The following is a 17,998-nucleotide window of genomic DNA, read 5'->3' on the forward strand; positions in this document are numbered from 1 at the left end:
TATACGTTATGGATGTGGTTGGAGTGTGTGTTTGATTTGATATACTGTATGGATGTGGTTGGAGTGTGTGTTTGATTTGATATACTGTAGGGATGTGGTTGGAGTGTGTGTTTGATTTGATATACTGTATGGATATGGTTGGAGTGTGTGTTTGATTTGATATACTGTATGGATGTGGTTGGAGTGTGTGTTTGATTTGATATACGTTATGGATGTGGTTGGAGTGTGTGTTTGATTTGATATACTGTATGGATGTGGTTGGAGTGTGTGTTTGATTTGATATACTGTATGGATGTGGTTGGAGTGTGTGTTTGATTTGATATACTGTATGGATGTGGTTGGAGTGTGTGTTTGATTTGATATACATTATGGATGTGGTTGGAGTGTGTGTTTGATTTGATATACTGTATGGATGTGGTTGGAGTGTGTGTTTGATTTGATATACTGTATGGATGTGGTTGGAGTGTGTGTTTGATTTGATATACTGTATGGATGTGGTTGGAGTGTGTGTTTGATTTGATATACTGTATGGATGTGGTTGGAGTGTGTGTTTGATTTGATATACTGTATGGATGTGGTTGGAGTGTGTGTTTGATTTGATATACTGTATGGATGTGGTTGGAGTGTGTGTTTGATTTGATATACATTATGGATGTGGTTGGAGTGTGTGTTTGATTTGATATACTGTATGGATGTGGTTGGAGTGTGTGTTTGATTTGATATACTGTATGGATGTGGTTGGAGTGTGTGTTTGATTTGATATACTGTATGAATGTGGTTGGAGTGTGTGTTTGATTTGATATACTGTATGGATGTGGTTGGAGTGTGTGTTTGATTTGATATACTGTATGGATGTGGTTGGAGTGTGTGTTTGATTTGATATACTGTATGGATGTGGTTGGAGTGTGTGTTTGATTTGATATACGTTATGGATGTGGTTGGAGTGTGTGTTTGATTTGATATACTGTATGGATGTGGTTGGAGTGTGTGTTTGATTTGATATACTGTATGGATGTGGTTGGAGTGTGTGTTTGATTTGATATACGTTATGGATGTGGTTGGAGTGTGTGTTTGATTTGATATACTGTATGGATGTGGTTGGAGTGTGTGTTTGATTTGATATACTGTATGGATGTGGTTGGAGTGTGTGTTTGATTTGATATACGTTATGGATGTGGTTGGAGTGTGTGTTTGATTTGATATACTGTATGGATGTGGTTGGAGTGTGTGTTTGATTTGATATACGTTATGGATGTGGTTGGAGTGTGTGTTTGATTTGATATACTGTATGGATGTGGTTGGAGTGTGTGTTTGATTTGATATACGTTATGGATGTGGTTGGAGTGTGTGTTTGATTTGATATACTGTATGGATGTGGTTGGAGTGTGTGTTTGATTTGATATACTGTATGGATGTGGTTGGAGTGTGTGTTTGATTAGAAATTGATTTGTATATGGATACAATGCATTCAAAATCATAGAGGATAATCCAAAAAAGTGTTTAACTCTGCATTAGGTGTGTTGGTGTGTCTAACTGTACTAACGGCCGTGTTGTTTGTTTGTGTTGCTAACCCCAGGGCAGCGGGGCAGAGCAGAAAGCAGGGGACAAGGCAGGACAAGGTGTGGAGAGGAAGGGCTCCAGGGAGGACCACCACCATCACCACCACCACAGCCAGCATCAGAGCCAGGAGCAGCCAGACGGGGAGAGGGAGGATGAGGAGGAGGAGGAGGAGGAGGAGGAGGAGGGGAGGCCCCTGAGGACAGAGTCTTCCAGGAGACCCCAGCACATCCACCACCGCTCGTCCTCCCAGCGGACTGAGCAGCACCACAACAACCACCACCACCATCATCATACTGGTGGCGGTGGTAGCCGGGGCAAGGGCCTCTCCCGGGGGGAGACACAGGACTCAGAGACCCCCGAGAGCCGGGAGAGCAGAGAAAGCAGAGACTCAGCCTACATAGAGCCCCGCACTCACCTCCTCCACCAGGAGGAAGGGGAAGAAGAGTTTGGAGAGGAGGAGTATGAGGAGGAGGGGCTGGGAGAGGGGGGGCACCCTCAGCAGGGGCGCTATGAGGCTCCGCCTCACCCCAGGGACCACAACCACCATCACCATCACCACCATCACCGTGGCGGCACTGGCGAGGAGGCGGACCACGGTACGACAGGACATCACCGCTCCAAGGAGCGCAACGAGCAGGACCACAACGAGCGCAACAAGCCGCGCGGTCACCAGCACCACCAACGACCGGCCCGCGATCACCACCAGTACTATGACCGGGACAGGGACAGGGACAGGGAAGGGGAGGTGGCCCCCAAAAAGAGGGGTGACACAGGAGACTGGGCCAGAGACCCCTATATTCACCAGTGACAGCCCAGCCCCTAGACCACAAACCCCCTCACACACTGAGACAGTGGTACTGTAGGACTCACCCCCCTCTTTCCCAAACCATTCTGTTGTCCCATCTTGCTGCTATACTCTTAAGCCCCTGCATCCCCTGTTTATGTCCGCTTCCTTTGTAAAGCCTGCTGCATCCTTAGCAACGGCAGTATTTTGATCATATATAGATATGGATATATAAATATATAAATGTGTGTATCAATACATAGACGTTGTCGTTTATGTGTGGATATGCATGGATCTTCTCAAATATGCATATTTTCAACCTGTGTTTGATAACGCATGACACAACAGCAGAATTCTCTTCTGTACTGTGCTTTCTGTGATTAGCGTTTTTAAATTGTATTTCTATATTGTTTTTTTCTTTTTCTTACTGCCACTTGAACAATAATTTGTTCATTCAGACTACTGTTAGCGGTGACTGACTGAGAAGTGGGAAACCAGGTAAGGTTAAATGCTAAATATTTGCAATTGTTTTATCTTTGTTTAATTCAAATGTTCCTGTTTTCTTTCTTATTTTTTATTTTTTTTATTCTGCTAATTTTCGGTGTTTGGTCCTCTGACATGGGTTCCTCTGGTGTTGATGCTGCCTCTCCATTGGGGCACACCTTAGTCTTGCCTTACAAGACAATTAATAGTGACATGACTTGCTGTCTTACATTACAGTACTGTTGTTCTATTTATAAAGGGTCCAGAAACATTTTATAACATTGATAACACTCTGTTCAGCACTTTTAGCACAACATTCTGTAGACTGATTCACAGTGTTGGTGTCCGGTGTACAGCGATTTGATATTTTAGGGTACAGTTATCGGGTCAAACCAATCCACTCACACACTAGGGGACTTTTATCTATGATGATATGTCTTTTTTAAGTTTGACCATTTTCTAAGGACAGTTCCATGTACTTAGTACAGTCCAATTAGCTATGAATGTGCATTATGAGGTATTGTGAGAAATTTGCCAATTGTCCACTTTTTCTTTTGAAAATCAATCACAACCACTGAATGATATCAACTGGATGAAAAAGGGAAGCCTTTCTGCTAAGATACTGTGGTCAAGAAATGTCGTAAAGCCCCAAGTTATAACCGGAGCCATACATTTAGAAACGTTTTCTCTCTAAAAAAATATTTATTTTCAAATATATGGCTCTGGTTATAACCTAGCACAGTTGAGGTTAGGGCCAACGCCTAACTTAGTTCAGGCTGCCCTCTGTAAGTTAAGTAAGTTAAGGGAGTTGATGTGCCCCAAATTGCACCCTATTCCCTATACAGTGCACTACTTTTGACCAGGGTGCACTATGTATGAAATAGCGTTCCATTTGGGATGCACCCCTAGGGTATCCTGTCCCTCTGTTTACATTACCATCAACCAACCAGTCCCCTAGAACAAGTCTTAGTTTTTAAATGTTATTTTTGCCTCAAATATTATGATTATAATGTACAATCCATTTATATGCTACTGTAGTAACACTACACATTTTTAAGAGTGTACATTTGTATGTACATATGTATAAATACAAAAAAATAAACTTGGCAACAAAGGATTTATGTAGAGGACAAGAAAATCAACTGGTCTTAGATTTATTTGAAATACGTTTCAGGAAATGCTGTTTCTTACATACCTGTGGTGTCTGTCTGTACTTTGTGTGTCGGCAACAGTGTGTACGTGCGTGCATGTCTGTGTCTAAAAGTCATCGCTTCCTCTGAGAATGGCATTCATAGCTTACGTTAGTACTCTGACCAGGAATGGCCTGCCAGGACATGGGAGAGATGAGAAGAGACAGAAGTGAAGAAGACTGGTCTGGTCTAAGAATAGAGACCTCTGAAACCATCCTGAAACTCCCAGGTGGAACCAGCTGCCTCCGAGTCGCCATGACGCCATGGACGTCAACAGCAGAGAGAGAAGGAGAGACAGAAGGGACTGAGAGCGAGAGAGTAGACAGGTTTAAATAAGGCAGAGAGCAGTGTTTTACTTCCCACTGTCTCTCCAGAAATGGACTGGCCATAGGGCAGTTAGGGCGAACGCCAGATGGACTGGTCCATATTTAGCCCAGTGGGCTGGTCCATCTTTAGCCCAGTGGGCTGGTCCATCTTTAGCCCAGTGGGCTGGTCTAAATTGGAGGTTTTGCACAGAATTATTATTATCTGGCTAATAATGGGGTCCTTGAGGAAAAACATAGCCCGTGTGTTAGAAATGCCCATCCCGATGTCTGGTCCCAGTCAGTCCCTGCAGAGAGCAGTGTATTACTTCCCAACATTTCTCCTCAGGTCCCAGAAAATACACCAACTCGAGTCACTCTTAAAGCTGCATCTCAATTTTAGTGAATGGACAGTCCCTTTATCTTGTTACACTGCAGAGTACCAACAACAAAAAGCAACCACTTATGCTGTTCCTGGGTCAGATTTAAACCACAGATAGTGGGGTCTTAGAGGCCTGTCAGTGGAGCCATTTTAATCACTTTTCTAGGGCCATTCCTAGATGCTATTCCTCCTCCTAGGAAGCCAGGGAAAGTGGGGTGAGCTGAGGTCATTGTGAAGGTCTGAGTTCTGACTCCAGCACGGGAAGTATGGGAGAGGTGGCCTGTAAATTGAAGCCCATATAGGATATACAGTACCAGTCAAAAGTTTAGACACACCTACTCATTCCAGGGTTTTTCTTTATTTTGCCTATTTTCTACATTGTTGAATAATAGTGAAGACATCAAAACTATGAAATAACACATATCGAATCATGTAGTAACCAAAAAAGTGTTAAAGAAATCAAAATATTTTATATTTTAGTTTCTTCAAAGTAACCACCCCTACCCCGGTCAACAGCACTACACTCCCCACAGCAACTCATCCAAGCCTCCCCCATTTCTCCTTCGCCCAAATCCAGATAGCCGATGTTCTTAAAGAGCTGCAAAATCTGGACCCCTACAAATCAGCCGGGCTAGACAATCTGGACCATCTCTTTTTAAAATTATCTGCCGAAATTGTTGCAACCCCTATTCTGTTCAACATCTCTTTCGTATTGTCTGAGATTCCCAAAGATTGGAAAGCTGCCGCGGTCATTCCCCTCTTTTGTGGGGGAGACACTCTAGACCCAGACTGCTACAGACCTATATCTATCCTACCCTGCCTTTCTAAGGTCTTCGAAAGTCATGTTAACAATCAGATTACCAACCATTTCGAATTCCACCGTACATTCTCCCCTATGCAATCTGGTTTCAGAGCTGGTCATGGGTAACCTCAGCCACGCTCAAGGTTCTAAACGGTATCATAACCGCCATGGATAAGAGACATTACTGTGCAGCCGTATTCATCGACCTGGCCAAGGCTTTCGACTCTGTCAATCACCACATTCTTATTGGCAGACTCAACAGCCTTGGTTTCTCAAATGATTGCCTCACCTGGTTCACCAACTACTTCCTTGATAGAGTTCAGTGTGTCAAATCGGAGGGCCTGTTGTCCGGAACTCTGGCAGTCTCTGTGGGGGTGCCACAGGGTTCAATTCTCAGGCCTGCTCTTTTCTCTGTATACATCAATGATGTCGCTCTTGCTGCTGGTGATTCTCTGATCCACCTCTACGCAGACGACACCATCCTGTATACTTCTGACCCTTCTTTGGACACTGTGTTAACTAACCTCCAGACAAGCGTCAATGCCAATGCAAGTAAAATTAAATGCATGTTCCTCAACCGATCACTGCCCGTACCTGCCCGTCCGTCCAGCATCACTACTCTGGACAGTTCTGACTTAGAATATGTGAACAACTACAAATACCTAGGTGTCTGGTGAGACTGTAAACTCTCCTTCCAGACTCACATTAAGCACCTGCAATCCAAAATTAAATCTCGAATCGGCTTCCTATTTCGCAACAAAGCATCCTTCACTCATGCTGCCAAACATACGTTCGTAAAACTGACCATCCTACCGATCCTCGACTTCTGCGATGTCATTTATAAAATAGCCTCCAACACTCTACTCAACAAATTGGATGCTGTCTATCACAGTGCCATCCGTTTTCTCACCAAAGCCCCATATATTACCCATCACTGCGACCTGTACTCTCTCGTTGGCTGGCCATCGCTTCATACTCGTCGCCAAACCCACTGGCTCCAGGTCATATACAAGTCTCTGCTAGGTAAAGCCCCTCCTTATCGCAGCTCACTGGTCACCATAGCAGCACCCACCCGTAGCACGTATATCTCACTGGTCACCCCCAAAGCCGATTCCTCCTTTGGTCGCCTTTCCTTCCAGTTCTCTGCTGCCAATGACTGGAACGAACTGCAAAAGTCACTGAAGCTGGAGACTCTTATCTCCCTCACTAGCTTTAAGCACCAGCTGTCAGAGCAGCTCACAGATCACTGCACTTGTACACCATTTATAAACAGCCCATTCAACTACCTCATCCCCATACTGTATTTATTTATTTTGCTCCTTTGCACCACAGTATCTCTATTTGCACATTGATCTTCTGCACATCTACCAGTCCTGTGTTTAATTGCTATATTGTAATTACTTCACCACCATGGCCTATTTATTGCCTTACCTACTTATTTAGTACCTTACCTCATTTGCACTCACTGTATATAGACTTTTCTTTTTTTTCTACTGTATTATTGACTGTATGTTTGTTATTCCATGTGTAATTCTGTGTTGTTGTATGTGTCGAACTGCTGTGCTTTATCTTGGCCAGGTCGCAGTTGCAAATGAGAACTTGTTCTCTACTAGCCTACCTGGTTAAATAAAGGTGAAATAAAAAATAAAAAAATAAAAATTGTCCTGTTGAAAAACAAATTAGTCCCACTAAGTGCAAACCAGATGGGATGGTGTATTGCTGCAGAATCCTGTGGTAGCCATGCTGGTTAAGTGTGCCTTGAAGTCAAAATAAATCACTGAAAGTGCCACCAGCAAAGCAACCTCACACCATCACACTTCCTCCTTGCTTCACAGTGGGAACCACACATGCAGAGATCATCCGTTCACCTACCCTCACAAAAAGACACGGTGGTTGGAACCAAAAATCTCAAATTTGGACTCATCAGACCAAAGGACAGATTTCCACTGGTCTAATGTCCATTGCTCGTGACTCTTGGTCCAAGCAAGTTTCTTTTTCTTAGTGGTGTCCTTTAGTAGTGGTTTCGTTGCAGCAACTCGAACGATAAAAGGCCTGATTCACGCAGTCTCCTCTGAACAGTTGATGTGGAGATGTGTCTGTTACTTAAACTCTGTGAAGCATTTATTTGGGCTGCAATCTGAGGTGCAGTTAACTCTAATGAACTTATCCTCTGCAGCAGAGGTAACTCTGGGTCTTCCTTTCCTGTGGCGGTCCTCATGAGAGCCAGATTCATCATGGCATTTGATGGTTTTTGCGACTGCACTTGAAGAAACTTTCAAAGTTCTTGACATTTTCCGGATTGACTGACCTTCATGTCTTAAAGTAATGATGGACTGTCGTTTCTCTTTGCTTAATTCTTGCCATAATATGGACTTGGTCTTTTACCAAAGGGCTTTCTTCTGTATACCTCTCCTACGTTGTCACAACACAACTGATTGGTTCAAATGCATTAAGAAGGAAAGAAATTCCACAAATGAACTTTTAACAAAGCACACCTGTTAATTAAATGCATTCCAGGTGACTACCTCATGAAGCTGGTTGAGAGAATGCCAAGAGTGTGCAAAACTGTCATCAAGGCAAAGGGTGGCTACTTTGAATAATCTCAAATCTAAAATATATTTTGATTTGTTTAACACTTTTTTGGTTACTACATAATTCCATATGTGTTATTTGATGTCTTCACTATTATTCTACAATGTAGAAAATAGTCAAACAAAAATAAGGGAGAACCCTGGAATAAGTAGGTGTCCACACGTTTGACTAGTACTGAACACTTGTAGATTTATGACGTTGACCTTCACCCGCATTGACCTTCATCCATTTGATCAAATCGACTTAATAAATAAATGTTTTGATACTGCAAGCAATATGGTGATGTTTATACACAAATATTTAATGAGAAAGTAGTAAAGAAGAATATGCAAATATACATATTTAGTTTATTTTCAATTTATTTGAGAGAAAAGGGGATAAGTAAAGTAACAAAATCTGTTGAATGTAGAGAGAGCATAAACTGAGGAATAGCTGTGTGATGCCATCTTGTTCCTGTAAAAAATAACCATACCGGTTCCTTGTTTTTAAAACACTAACTAAAAGGCAGTAAATTGTTAATACCTCGTGACCTCTTTCAGCACGCTACTTCCTGATCTACGCTCCCAGAGCCAGCAAATCCGCTGTCACCAGGGCAGATGTGTCGTCACTGTTGTCATGGCGACGAGGCGAACGGCAGCAGAACTGCATTTGCCGATACTCATCCACCCTACGCATTTTCTCCCTTACTCGCCCATAAATGTTTTTCATCTTGCTCAATCCCTCCCTCCCTCCCTCCCCTCTCTGTTTATACAAGTCATCCCTATATGGGCCAGTGTTTTAGTAGGCAGCCAGGCAGGCACAGAGGTGGATGTTGTAAACCGCACAGGGAGTGTGTGTTCTAAATGCTCTCCTGCCTGAGTACAGTGAGAGGTGTAAACACCATTATTCCTCTCTGCAGGCCCTGTGTGAAGGCAGGGAGCACAGCTCGGTTCTAACCAGATGGGGAGGGTACTGCTAGTCCAGTCCTGTCAGCTCTTCAGGAACTTGGCAATGAAGAAGCCGATAGTGTCCTTGTTGGCTCGGTGTGCCAGGGGGGTTGGGGACTCTGGCTGTTCTGTGGGGCTGTCATCCTCTCCCCTGGCCTCGGCCGCGCTCCAGCCCAACTCAGGACTGAACCTCTGGAGGAGACGCAGCTGCTCAGGTGACAGGCCAGCTCCCAGCATGCCCTCTGCTCCGATGTGGGGCTCCTGAGAGAGACAGACACCTTAGTTAGTCTTTTTGTGTGTGCACGTTTGTTACCTGAGGCTGTGTGTGTACATTTGTTACCTGAGGCTCTGTGTGTACACATTTGTTACCTGAGGCTCTGTGTGTACACATTTGTTACCTGAGGCTCTGTGTATACACGTTTGTTACCTGAGGCTCTGTGTGTACACATTTGTTACCTGAGGCTCTGTGTATGTACACGTTTGTTACCTGAGGCTCTGTGTATGTACACGTTTGTTACCTGAGGCTCTGTGTGTGTACACATTTGTTACCTGAGGCTGTGTGTGTACACATTTGTTACCTGAGGCTGTGTGTATGTACACGTTTGTTACCCGAGGCTGTGTGTGTGTGTGCGTACGCGTTTGTTACCCGAGGCTGTGTGTGTGTGTGTGTGTTTACAGGTTTGTTACCTGAGGCTGTGTGTGCATGCGCTACCTGAGGCTGTAGTGTGAGGCAGGGGAAGGTGTTAAGGGCCCAGGCCACCTGCTCCTCGTTCTCTGCCAGAGTCACAGTGCAGGTGCTGTACACCAGGACTCCACCTCTCTTCAGGAGCCGTACCGCCTGCCAATTATATACACACACACACACACACACACACACACACACACACACACACACACACACACACACACACATTAAGGTCACGCTCACAGTAAGCACTCTTTAACATGCCCTCATCGCTCAATAGATAGACACTGCATTGTCAAAACACTGGTGCAGCTATGTACACACACACATTTACCTTACTGCGGTCTCTCCAGAGCCTAGATATTAAATGGCCTTAAGGAAACTCCAGTGGACACTGATGGAGCGCTTTGTGCCGCTGGAATAAGTGATGTGCTCACTATTGGACCCTAATCTCCCCACAGTAATCCATCTGCCGGCTATACTTAAGCTTTTCATCAGAGTATATCGGAGCCCAGAGCTCTAGAACACTCAAGCTCGTCCACACTGTCCTCTACTGGTCAGCACTGGTCACGGACAGTGTTATGCGAGGTAAGTGTGCCCGAGCGGGCATGCATGCGTCTGTGTGTGTGTGTATGCGTGTGTGACGCACGGTGTGGAAGAGCTTGCGCTGTAGAGGCTGGTAGGAGCAGATCTCCTTCAGGTTCCAGGTACAGACCATGCTGGGTCTCTGGCCTAGACCGCTACATGGAGCATCCAGCAACACCCGGTCAAAACTCTGTGGAGGGAAGGGTGGACCTGAAAACAGGGTGACATGAAAGTATCCAGGTCTCTGAATTAGTAACCATGCTAGCCAACCAAGTACAGAGGTAACATTGAAATCGGCAGTGGTGTCCATGCCGGCGCTCTAAATGGCACCCGATTACCTATAGTGCACTACTTTTGCCTAGGCCCTGGTCAAAAGTAGTGCACTACATAGGGGATTAGGGTGCCATTTGGGATGTGCATCCCATCAGTTACATTCCGTACCCTCAGTGTCCTGGGCCTGGTCAGTGCACACAGCCTTGATGCTATTGAAGCAGTGGGCTTTGATGCAGTCCAGATGCAGCGCTTTGGCGTTCTGACGGATGCGCTCCACCTTGCCTCTGATCTTATCCAGGGCCACTACCTCTCCCTGCAAGGGACAAACCAAGTGGGCAGCAAAGGCAAAAACAACATTCCAGGTAGCAGTGGGGAAAAGAGCTCAACCTTGCACAACAGCTCCACCTTGTGGAGAAGTGGATGTAATGTGCAAATGGAAACTTAAAGGGACATTTTACTCATAAATTAAAGTTTTGTTTTCAATTATTTGGGGTGGAGCCATATAGCTGGATCTATACAACTGACGTAATGGGACGTGGCTTCATCTTGACAGTAGACCACTTTAGACTACTTTACATCTCACAAACTTTGACCTGAAAGTGCAATGTCCCTTTAAAGCTGCAATATGTAATTCACATAGAAATGTGAGTTCTTGATCTGTCATTCCCATTGAAAGAAAGTCTAAGAAATGGTAGATATGTTCTACGTGTGCTATTTCTATGCTTCCCGTTCTTAAATTTAGTTTGTGTCTTTCACTTTCGGTTTTGTACACCAGCTTCAAACAGCTGAAAATACAATTGTTTTGGTTATGGAAAATATATTTCACAGCGGTTTAGATGGTACAATGATTCTCTACACTATACTTGCTTGTTTTATCACAAAATCTGAAATTAGGCAACTATAAGAATTTTAGCAACCAGGAAATTGTGGAGTGATTTCTGCATATTGCACCTTTAACTTCAAGGTCTTCAAAGCCCAGCAGAGCCCCCCCCCCACACTCTCTCACCTGTCCCCGCATCAGGGCAGCGATATGGCAGGTCTTCCCCCCGGGAGCGGCACACATATCCAGGATGCGCTCTCCAGGACGGGGCCCCAGCACGTGACCCACCACCACCGATGGGAGGTTCTAGAGTCATAGAAAGAGACGGGGAAAACAGAGCTCAGAGTATGAGTGCTAATCTAGGATAAGTGTTGCTGCTCAGATCATAATGAATAAGATTTTACAGAGAGGTGGGGACCTAGCACTCTACTCTGAAATGCTTTGTGGATACAGGCCCAGGTCCCCAATGTCCATGTGATCTTATCTGTTCTGATCAAAACCGATTCTAAAATCAGCACTCCTTCTCTGAGATCCTTGATACACGAGATGCCCCTGATTACGACCGTGGATCCAGAGAATCTACTGCCGTCTCAAAAAAAACTGCTGTTCAAGAGGTACCTGTAGGAACGCCAGGCTGGGTAGTACCCCATCGAAGGAGGGGCTCTGGTACAGGGGCTCTACCATCCGAATACCAACGCCCCTACACGGGGAGAGAACAGTGACATTACTGTAAAATATATTCAACCCTGAGCATGTTTTACAGCTTAGCGTACGCTTTTTACTAGGACTAAATCTTTCTGAGCATTGATATCGAGTATCTGCGCCTGCTTCATTCAATGAGGCTTGATCTGTATTAAAACTTTACTCCAATAGCAACCATACTATTACCATGTTACTACCACTTTGATGTGCTATAAAGTGCTGGCCAAATAGCAGCCTTATAACAAACTAGTGTAACGCTGCTCTGAGAGAATTTTGAATAGAGATTCGAGAACTAAGTGTCTCTGCCTACTTGACTGGTTCGTCTGAGCAGAAGATGTTGGAGCGGTCCATTTCAGCGACTCCATTTCCCACAAACACTTTCTTTCCCTTAAAGTCCTTGTTCCCCCGTGTGCACTTCCCCTCCAGGTCCGAGAACACAGACACAGCATCTCCTGTCTTCATGACTGAAACAGACAGAAAATGATCCGGCAACAGGTTTACGAGTCAATACTCTTTTTTTACAGTTCTAGCACAATCATCTGCAGTAAAGGCAACTAGTATCACAACATTGATATGTTACACCACGTCCTGTCTTCATGACTGAGACCAAAACACGCCGCTATTATTGTGCCTCCAGTCCAGGCCATAATGTTCATTCTCAAAACTATTGTTTCACTAGACTGCTGATAACATTTCTAACGCAGCCATCTGTTGAGAACGCAACTAGTATCCCTTCAAATGATTGAAGAAGAACTCAAGGGTCTACCAAATCGTTACGGTCAAAGGTTCCAATGGCAACTAAGGAAGTGAAGAAAAAGGGTGCCGGCTTGTAGTTGGAGTGCATGAAGTCCTCTTACACTTGGGTGTGGCGAGGATCCCTGGGGCGAAGACGTGCGCTCCCCTCAGAACAGCACTGCCACACTGAGCGCCTACTATGACCTCCGAGGTGAGCTGGACCACAGGCCTGAGCGCAAAGTAAAAGGGTGGTAAAAACACATTCACATGCCGCTTATTTGCTATGGTTACGTCCCAAATGGCACCCTATTCCCTATGTGGTGCGCCATAGGGAAAAGGGTGCAATTTGGGACTCAGAATAACTATTTTTCTTTCACATGCAGGAGTGATGAGGTGAGGAACAGCGCTAATGATCAGAGGTACCACTTATATGCTATCCCCACACACATACATATCAATAGTAGCAAAGGACAAATTCTTGGAAAGATTAAGAGCAGAAGAGAAAGTTGCCTTATGTCATTAATAGCAATTGTTGGTTTATGCATGGCTTTCTTTGTGTCTTTAAGTTCTGTCGTTGATTTGGTTACATAGGTGAATGTCAAACCCAATGCGCATAGTGTTTTTGCATAGCGAGTTCAATTAAGAAAATTGTTCATTCTACTGTAATTTTATGAAATCATGTGTAGTTGTGACCATGGTGGGAGTGATTTTGGAGAGGGTTTGGGATTTTTCTAAGCTCTGGTCCAGGAAGGCTCAGAGTCAGAAAGCTGCATGCAAAGTCCTGGACAAGAGCTTCGATTTTTACATCGGTAAAGAGTGCTTTTCCCTCTTACCTTTGTGGAGTGGAGTCTTACACTACACGACCAAAAGTATGTGGACACCAGCTCGTCGAACATCTCATTCCAAAATCATGGGCATTAATACAGAGTTGGTCCCCCCCCTTGCTGCTATAACAGCCTCCACTCTTCTGGGAAGGCTTTCCAATAGAGGTTGGAACATTGCTGCAGGGACTTGCTTCCTCTCGGCCACAAGAGCATTAGTGAGGTCAGGCACTGATGTTGGGCGATAAGGCCTGGCTCGCAGTTGGCGTTCTAATTCATCCCAAAGGTGTTCGATGGGGTTGAGGTCTTGGCTCTGTGTAGGCCAGTCAAGTTCTTCCACACCGATCCTGACAAAGCATTTCTGTATGGACCTCGCTTTGTGCACGGGGGCATTGTCATGCTGAAACAGGAAATGGCCTTCCCCAAACTGTTGCCACAAAGTTGGAAGTACAGAATCATCTAGAATGTCATTGTATGCTGCAGCGTTAAGATTTACAGTTGGCACTATGCATTGGGACAGGTAGCGTTCTCCTGGCATCCGCCAAAACCAGATTTGTCTGTCGGACTGCCAGATGATGAAGCGTGATTCATCATTCCAGAGAACGTGTTTCACTGCTCCAGAGTCCAATGATGGTGAGCTTTACACCACTCCAGCTGACGCTTGGCATTGCGCACAGTGATCTCTGGCTTGTGTGCGGCTGCTCGGCCATGAAGCTCCCGACGAACAGTTCTGGTGCTGACGTTGCTTCCAGAGGCAGTTTGGAACTCGGTGAGTGTTGCAACTGAGGACAGACGATTTTTATGTGCTACACACTTCAGCACACAGTGGTCCTGTTCTGTGAGCTTGTGTGGCCTACAACTTCGCAGCTGAGCCGTTGTTGCTCCTAGACGTTTTCACTTGACAATAACAGCACTTACAGTTGACCGGGGCAACTCTAGCATGGCAGAAATTTGACAAACTGACTTGTTGGAAAGGTGGCATCCTATGACGGTGCCACGTTGAAAGTCACTGAGCTTTTCAGTAAGGCCATTCTACTGCCAATGTTTGACTCTGGAGATTGCATGGCTGTGTTAAATTTTATACACCTGTCAGCAACGGCCGTGGCTTAAATAGCCAAATCCACGAATTCAAAGTGGTGTCCACATACTTTTGTATATAAAGCTGTCATCAAGGCAAAGGGTGGCTACTTTGAAGAATCTCAAATATAAAATATATTTTGATTTGTTTAACAGTTAATACATGATTCCATATGTGTTATATGTGTTATTTCATAATTTTGATGTCTTCACTATTATTCAACAACGTAGAAAATACTCAAAATAAAGAAAAAACGTGGAATGAGTAGGTGTGTCCAAACTTTTGACTGGTACTGTATATAGTGTATTTGGCGGACATTTTGCAGGCATTCCTGACATACCTAGGCCCGATGACAGGAAGAAGCAGCACATCTGGAATGTGTGGGTGGGGGAGAATAATAACGGAAATGTCTTCAGACTGAGAGTCACACTTCTGCTGCTGCAAGAACAGAGGTAGCAGGGTTAGAAGAGCTCGCACTGAGGCGTCGACACACAGAAAACAGTGTTGAAAATCATAAATGTATACACACACACAGTCAGACATAAACGCTCTTACACAGCATACCCACCGGGACAAAAAATACCTTTAGCAATAAAAAAAAAAGACAATTTAAGTAGTTAAGTTTTCGGGCAAAACTGCGCCATAGACATGTCCACTATGGCTGTGTCCTGATTCTCCACCCTTTTCCTAAAGTGTGCATTTGCACCCTGTCATGTATTTAAAAGCATTGGATTCGTGTAAGCATTGGCTGGAGGGAGTTTCCCTCATTGTTAAATCCATGACTGCTGATGTAAAAAGGGTTTTATAAATATATTTGATTTATTGATTGATTGATGACGGAGAGTGTTCAACTGTGCAAGTGCACACTTCGGTAGAAGGGAATAAACTCAGTCCATCTGTCTCTCACACTATAGCCTAGAAGGAACCTTGAACTTAAGCACATTTCAGTTAACGTCCTACAGTGAATCAATCCCACGAGCCAGCAACACAGAAAGCAGACTGCTCCCCACCTGTTTGAGTTCCTCCCCAAGCCTGTGTTGGATCTCCTCCAGGGAAGCCAGGTGAGTGCTGGCTCGTACACAGGTCAAGGCAGGCGGGTGGGACAGGCAGGACAGCAGCCTCTGGAACCTCTGTTCTGCCTCTCCTTGACTCACTGCAGCCAGCACCTACACCCAAACATAGGAAAGGGGGTGTCAGGTTCGAGTAGCTGAACATTACTTCTCTATTTCAACAGATCATTGATGGGTGACACTTTGAACTTCAGGGCCCATATTCATGAAGCATCTCAGAGTAGAACTAGGATCAGGGCCTCCCTTTCAATAACATTTGGATTCATTATTATCTAAAAGGCCAAACTGATCCTAGATCAGCAATGCTACGCTGAGAAGCAGGAGAAATACATGCCCAGATAGCTGTACATAAATAGATGAGATCTGATCAAGTGGGAGAAAAAGCTTAGGTGTCATTTAGGAACAATAAAGTTGCATCTAGTAGAAGTCAACCAACGTCTTGTTCGAACAAGAACATAAATGTAGTCACTATCAAAACAATGAACACAAACACATTAATTAGTGTGTGTGTGTGTGCTAGGTTCTTTTAGCAATGCGGGTGTATTTACATACTAAAAAAATATATATTTAACCTTTATTTAACTAGGCAAATCAGTTAAGAACAAATTCTTATTTACAATGATTGCCTACCCCCCCCCCCCCCCCCCCGGCCAAACCCTCCCATAACCCAGGCGACGCTGGGCCAATTGTGCGCCGCCCTATGGGACTCTTGAACACGTCCGATTGTGACACAGCCTGGGAACGAACCACGGTCTGTAGTGACGCCTCTAGCAGTGCCTTAAACCGCTGCACCACTCGGGAGGCAATTGCTTTAAATTGTACTGGGTTGCAAAAAAAACAGTCCGTGGGAAGCCAGAAAATAAATACAACTCCATTTCAACTTTCCTGCCGATGGGCAGGACAGTTGATCATTATGAGAGAAAATATCTAAAGGATCATATTATTAAACATACTTTCCAAACTTTGGTCTGTTATATACCCCACTTCCTCTCTGCTTGCCTCATGTCAAAACAAACGTCCCCCACAAGTTATTCCTTATTTGTCCACATATGCCGCATGTGCAGGACTTTTATTTTGACATGAGAGGCAGAGAGGAGAGAGGAAGTGAGAGAGGGGAAGTGGGTCTACAACAGACCCTGGCTTGGAAACTCTTTAATAACACAATTCTTTAGATATCCCTATGTGTGTGTGTGTGTAGCAAGTAAGGGAACCCCACCTCCTTGTTTATGAAGACATTCCTCAAGTAATCATGAACTTCTGGCTTCAATGCAATTCTTGGGAAAATTGACATTTCTTCTGGCATTGGTTATGGCAATTTGAAGATGGAAAGAAATACACCTATTTTGACCTGAGATGTAACCTAGGTTATTACATAAACAGAAATTAAAGTTATTGTTAATTACTGCATCCATTCCCTTGAAATGGTCAATATCTGACCATTTTAACCGGAGACCTGGGAGCGAAAAGGCTAGTAGTATTGTAGGTGATATGAAGACATCAAACGCATAAGCTTCCTTGCGATTCCATTATCTAGCATGTTCCTCGCATGAAGTATTGATTCAAAGTACTTTTGTGTGCAAATTCTAAGCGAAAAGCGTTTTACAAGTCAGCTTTGAATCAGTTTCCATGCTACTCACGTTACATTTTTGGGTGAAGGATCTTCGTAGGGTATTTCCTTATACGTCATAAACATGTCTGTATTGTAATGTTGGGAGTTGTAGTTCTTTTGAGGCAATCTAATTGGAGTCGTTTTCTCGTTCTTTAGATACTGTTCTGCATGTTGTTCTATATCCATGTTGCTATTGACACACACACTTCAGTTCAGTGATAATTCAGAGATTTTGTATATATGTTTTGAGTTTATGTACATTAATCAAACATTAATCAACTCACATGTGATAGTCATTTACAGATTATTATTACCTACTCATAAATAGTATCTATAAAATGAGACATCTAAAACTACACCAGACAGGGATGCTTCATTGTTTTTTTACATTTTCTTGAGGACACCATTTTTCAGCTCTAATTTACTTCACTTAGACTAAGATTAATACTAAGATTACAATCCTAACTACATCCAGGACACTGATGTGAAATGTGTTTTCAATCGTATTACATTTTAAGGGGGGGGGGGGCAAAACTGTTGTTTCTGCTCAGAACTGTCATTGGCATTCCTGTGTCAGCTGATTTAAAAAATATATATAT

General features: G+C 44.1%; 2 protein-coding genes across 8 annotated transcripts in view; one reads left to right on the forward strand and one right to left on the reverse strand.

Annotated features, from left to right (window-relative positions):
* Window positions 1–6,084, forward strand: part of LOC139367194 (voltage-dependent L-type calcium channel subunit beta-2-like) — a 107,428-nt gene extending 101,344 nt beyond the window's left edge. For all 6 annotated transcript variants that reach the window (XM_071105350.1, XM_071105349.1, XM_071105351.1 and 3 more), the window contains one exon: window positions 1,577–6,084. In XM_071105350.1, the coding sequence (XP_070961451.1) occupies window positions 1,577–2,368 (792 nt within the window). In that variant the 3' untranslated portion in view covers window positions 2,369–6,084. The remainder of the gene's footprint in view (window positions 1–1,576) is intronic.
* A 2,352-nt stretch (window positions 6,085–8,436) lies between these two features.
* Window positions 8,437–17,481, reverse strand: LOC139367196 (NOP2/Sun RNA methyltransferase 6). 2 transcript variants are annotated; one of them, XM_071105359.1, is made up of 12 exons: window positions 17,428–17,481; window positions 17,007–17,150; window positions 15,731–15,886; window positions 15,061–15,158; window positions 12,944–13,050; window positions 12,397–12,550; window positions 12,003–12,084; window positions 11,571–11,690; window positions 10,733–10,877; window positions 10,356–10,501; window positions 9,734–9,859; window positions 8,437–9,282 (listed from the first exon to the last, which is right to left on the reverse strand). In XM_071105359.1, exons 2-12 carry the CDS (start codon window positions 17,091–17,093, stop codon window positions 9,064–9,066), a joined length of 1,440 nt encoding a protein of 479 aa, XP_070961460.1. In that variant the 5' UTR covers window positions 17,094–17,150; window positions 17,428–17,481; the 3' UTR covers window positions 8,437–9,063. The 2 variants fall into 2 exon arrangements, with proteins under 2 accessions (XP_070961460.1, XP_070961461.1); XM_071105360.1 differs by having other exon boundaries at window positions 8,440–9,282; window positions 15,061–15,155; window positions 17,428–17,472.
* Between the last annotated feature and the right edge of the window lie 517 nt (window positions 17,482–17,998).

The sequence above is a fragment of the Oncorhynchus clarkii genome, chromosome 15 (genome assembly GCF_045791955.1).
Source record: "Oncorhynchus clarkii lewisi isolate Uvic-CL-2024 chromosome 15, UVic_Ocla_1.0, whole genome shotgun sequence".
NCBI lineage: Eukaryota > Metazoa > Chordata > Actinopteri > Salmoniformes > Salmonidae > Oncorhynchus > Oncorhynchus clarkii.

Coding starts and splice junctions, on each gene's coding strand:
- LOC139367196 (XM_071105359.1), bottom strand. CDS start 17,093: ATGCCAGAAGAAATGTCAATTTTCCCAAGAATTGCATTGAAGCCAGAA. Junction 15,887..17,006: donor ATGTCTTCATAAACAAGGAG/GTGGGGTTCCCT, acceptor GTTTGGGTGTAG/GTGCTGGCTGCAGTGAGTCA. Junction 10,502..10,732: donor CCAGGCCCAGGACACTGAGG/GTACGGAATGTA, acceptor CCCTGTTTTCAG/GTCCACCCTTCCCTCCACAG.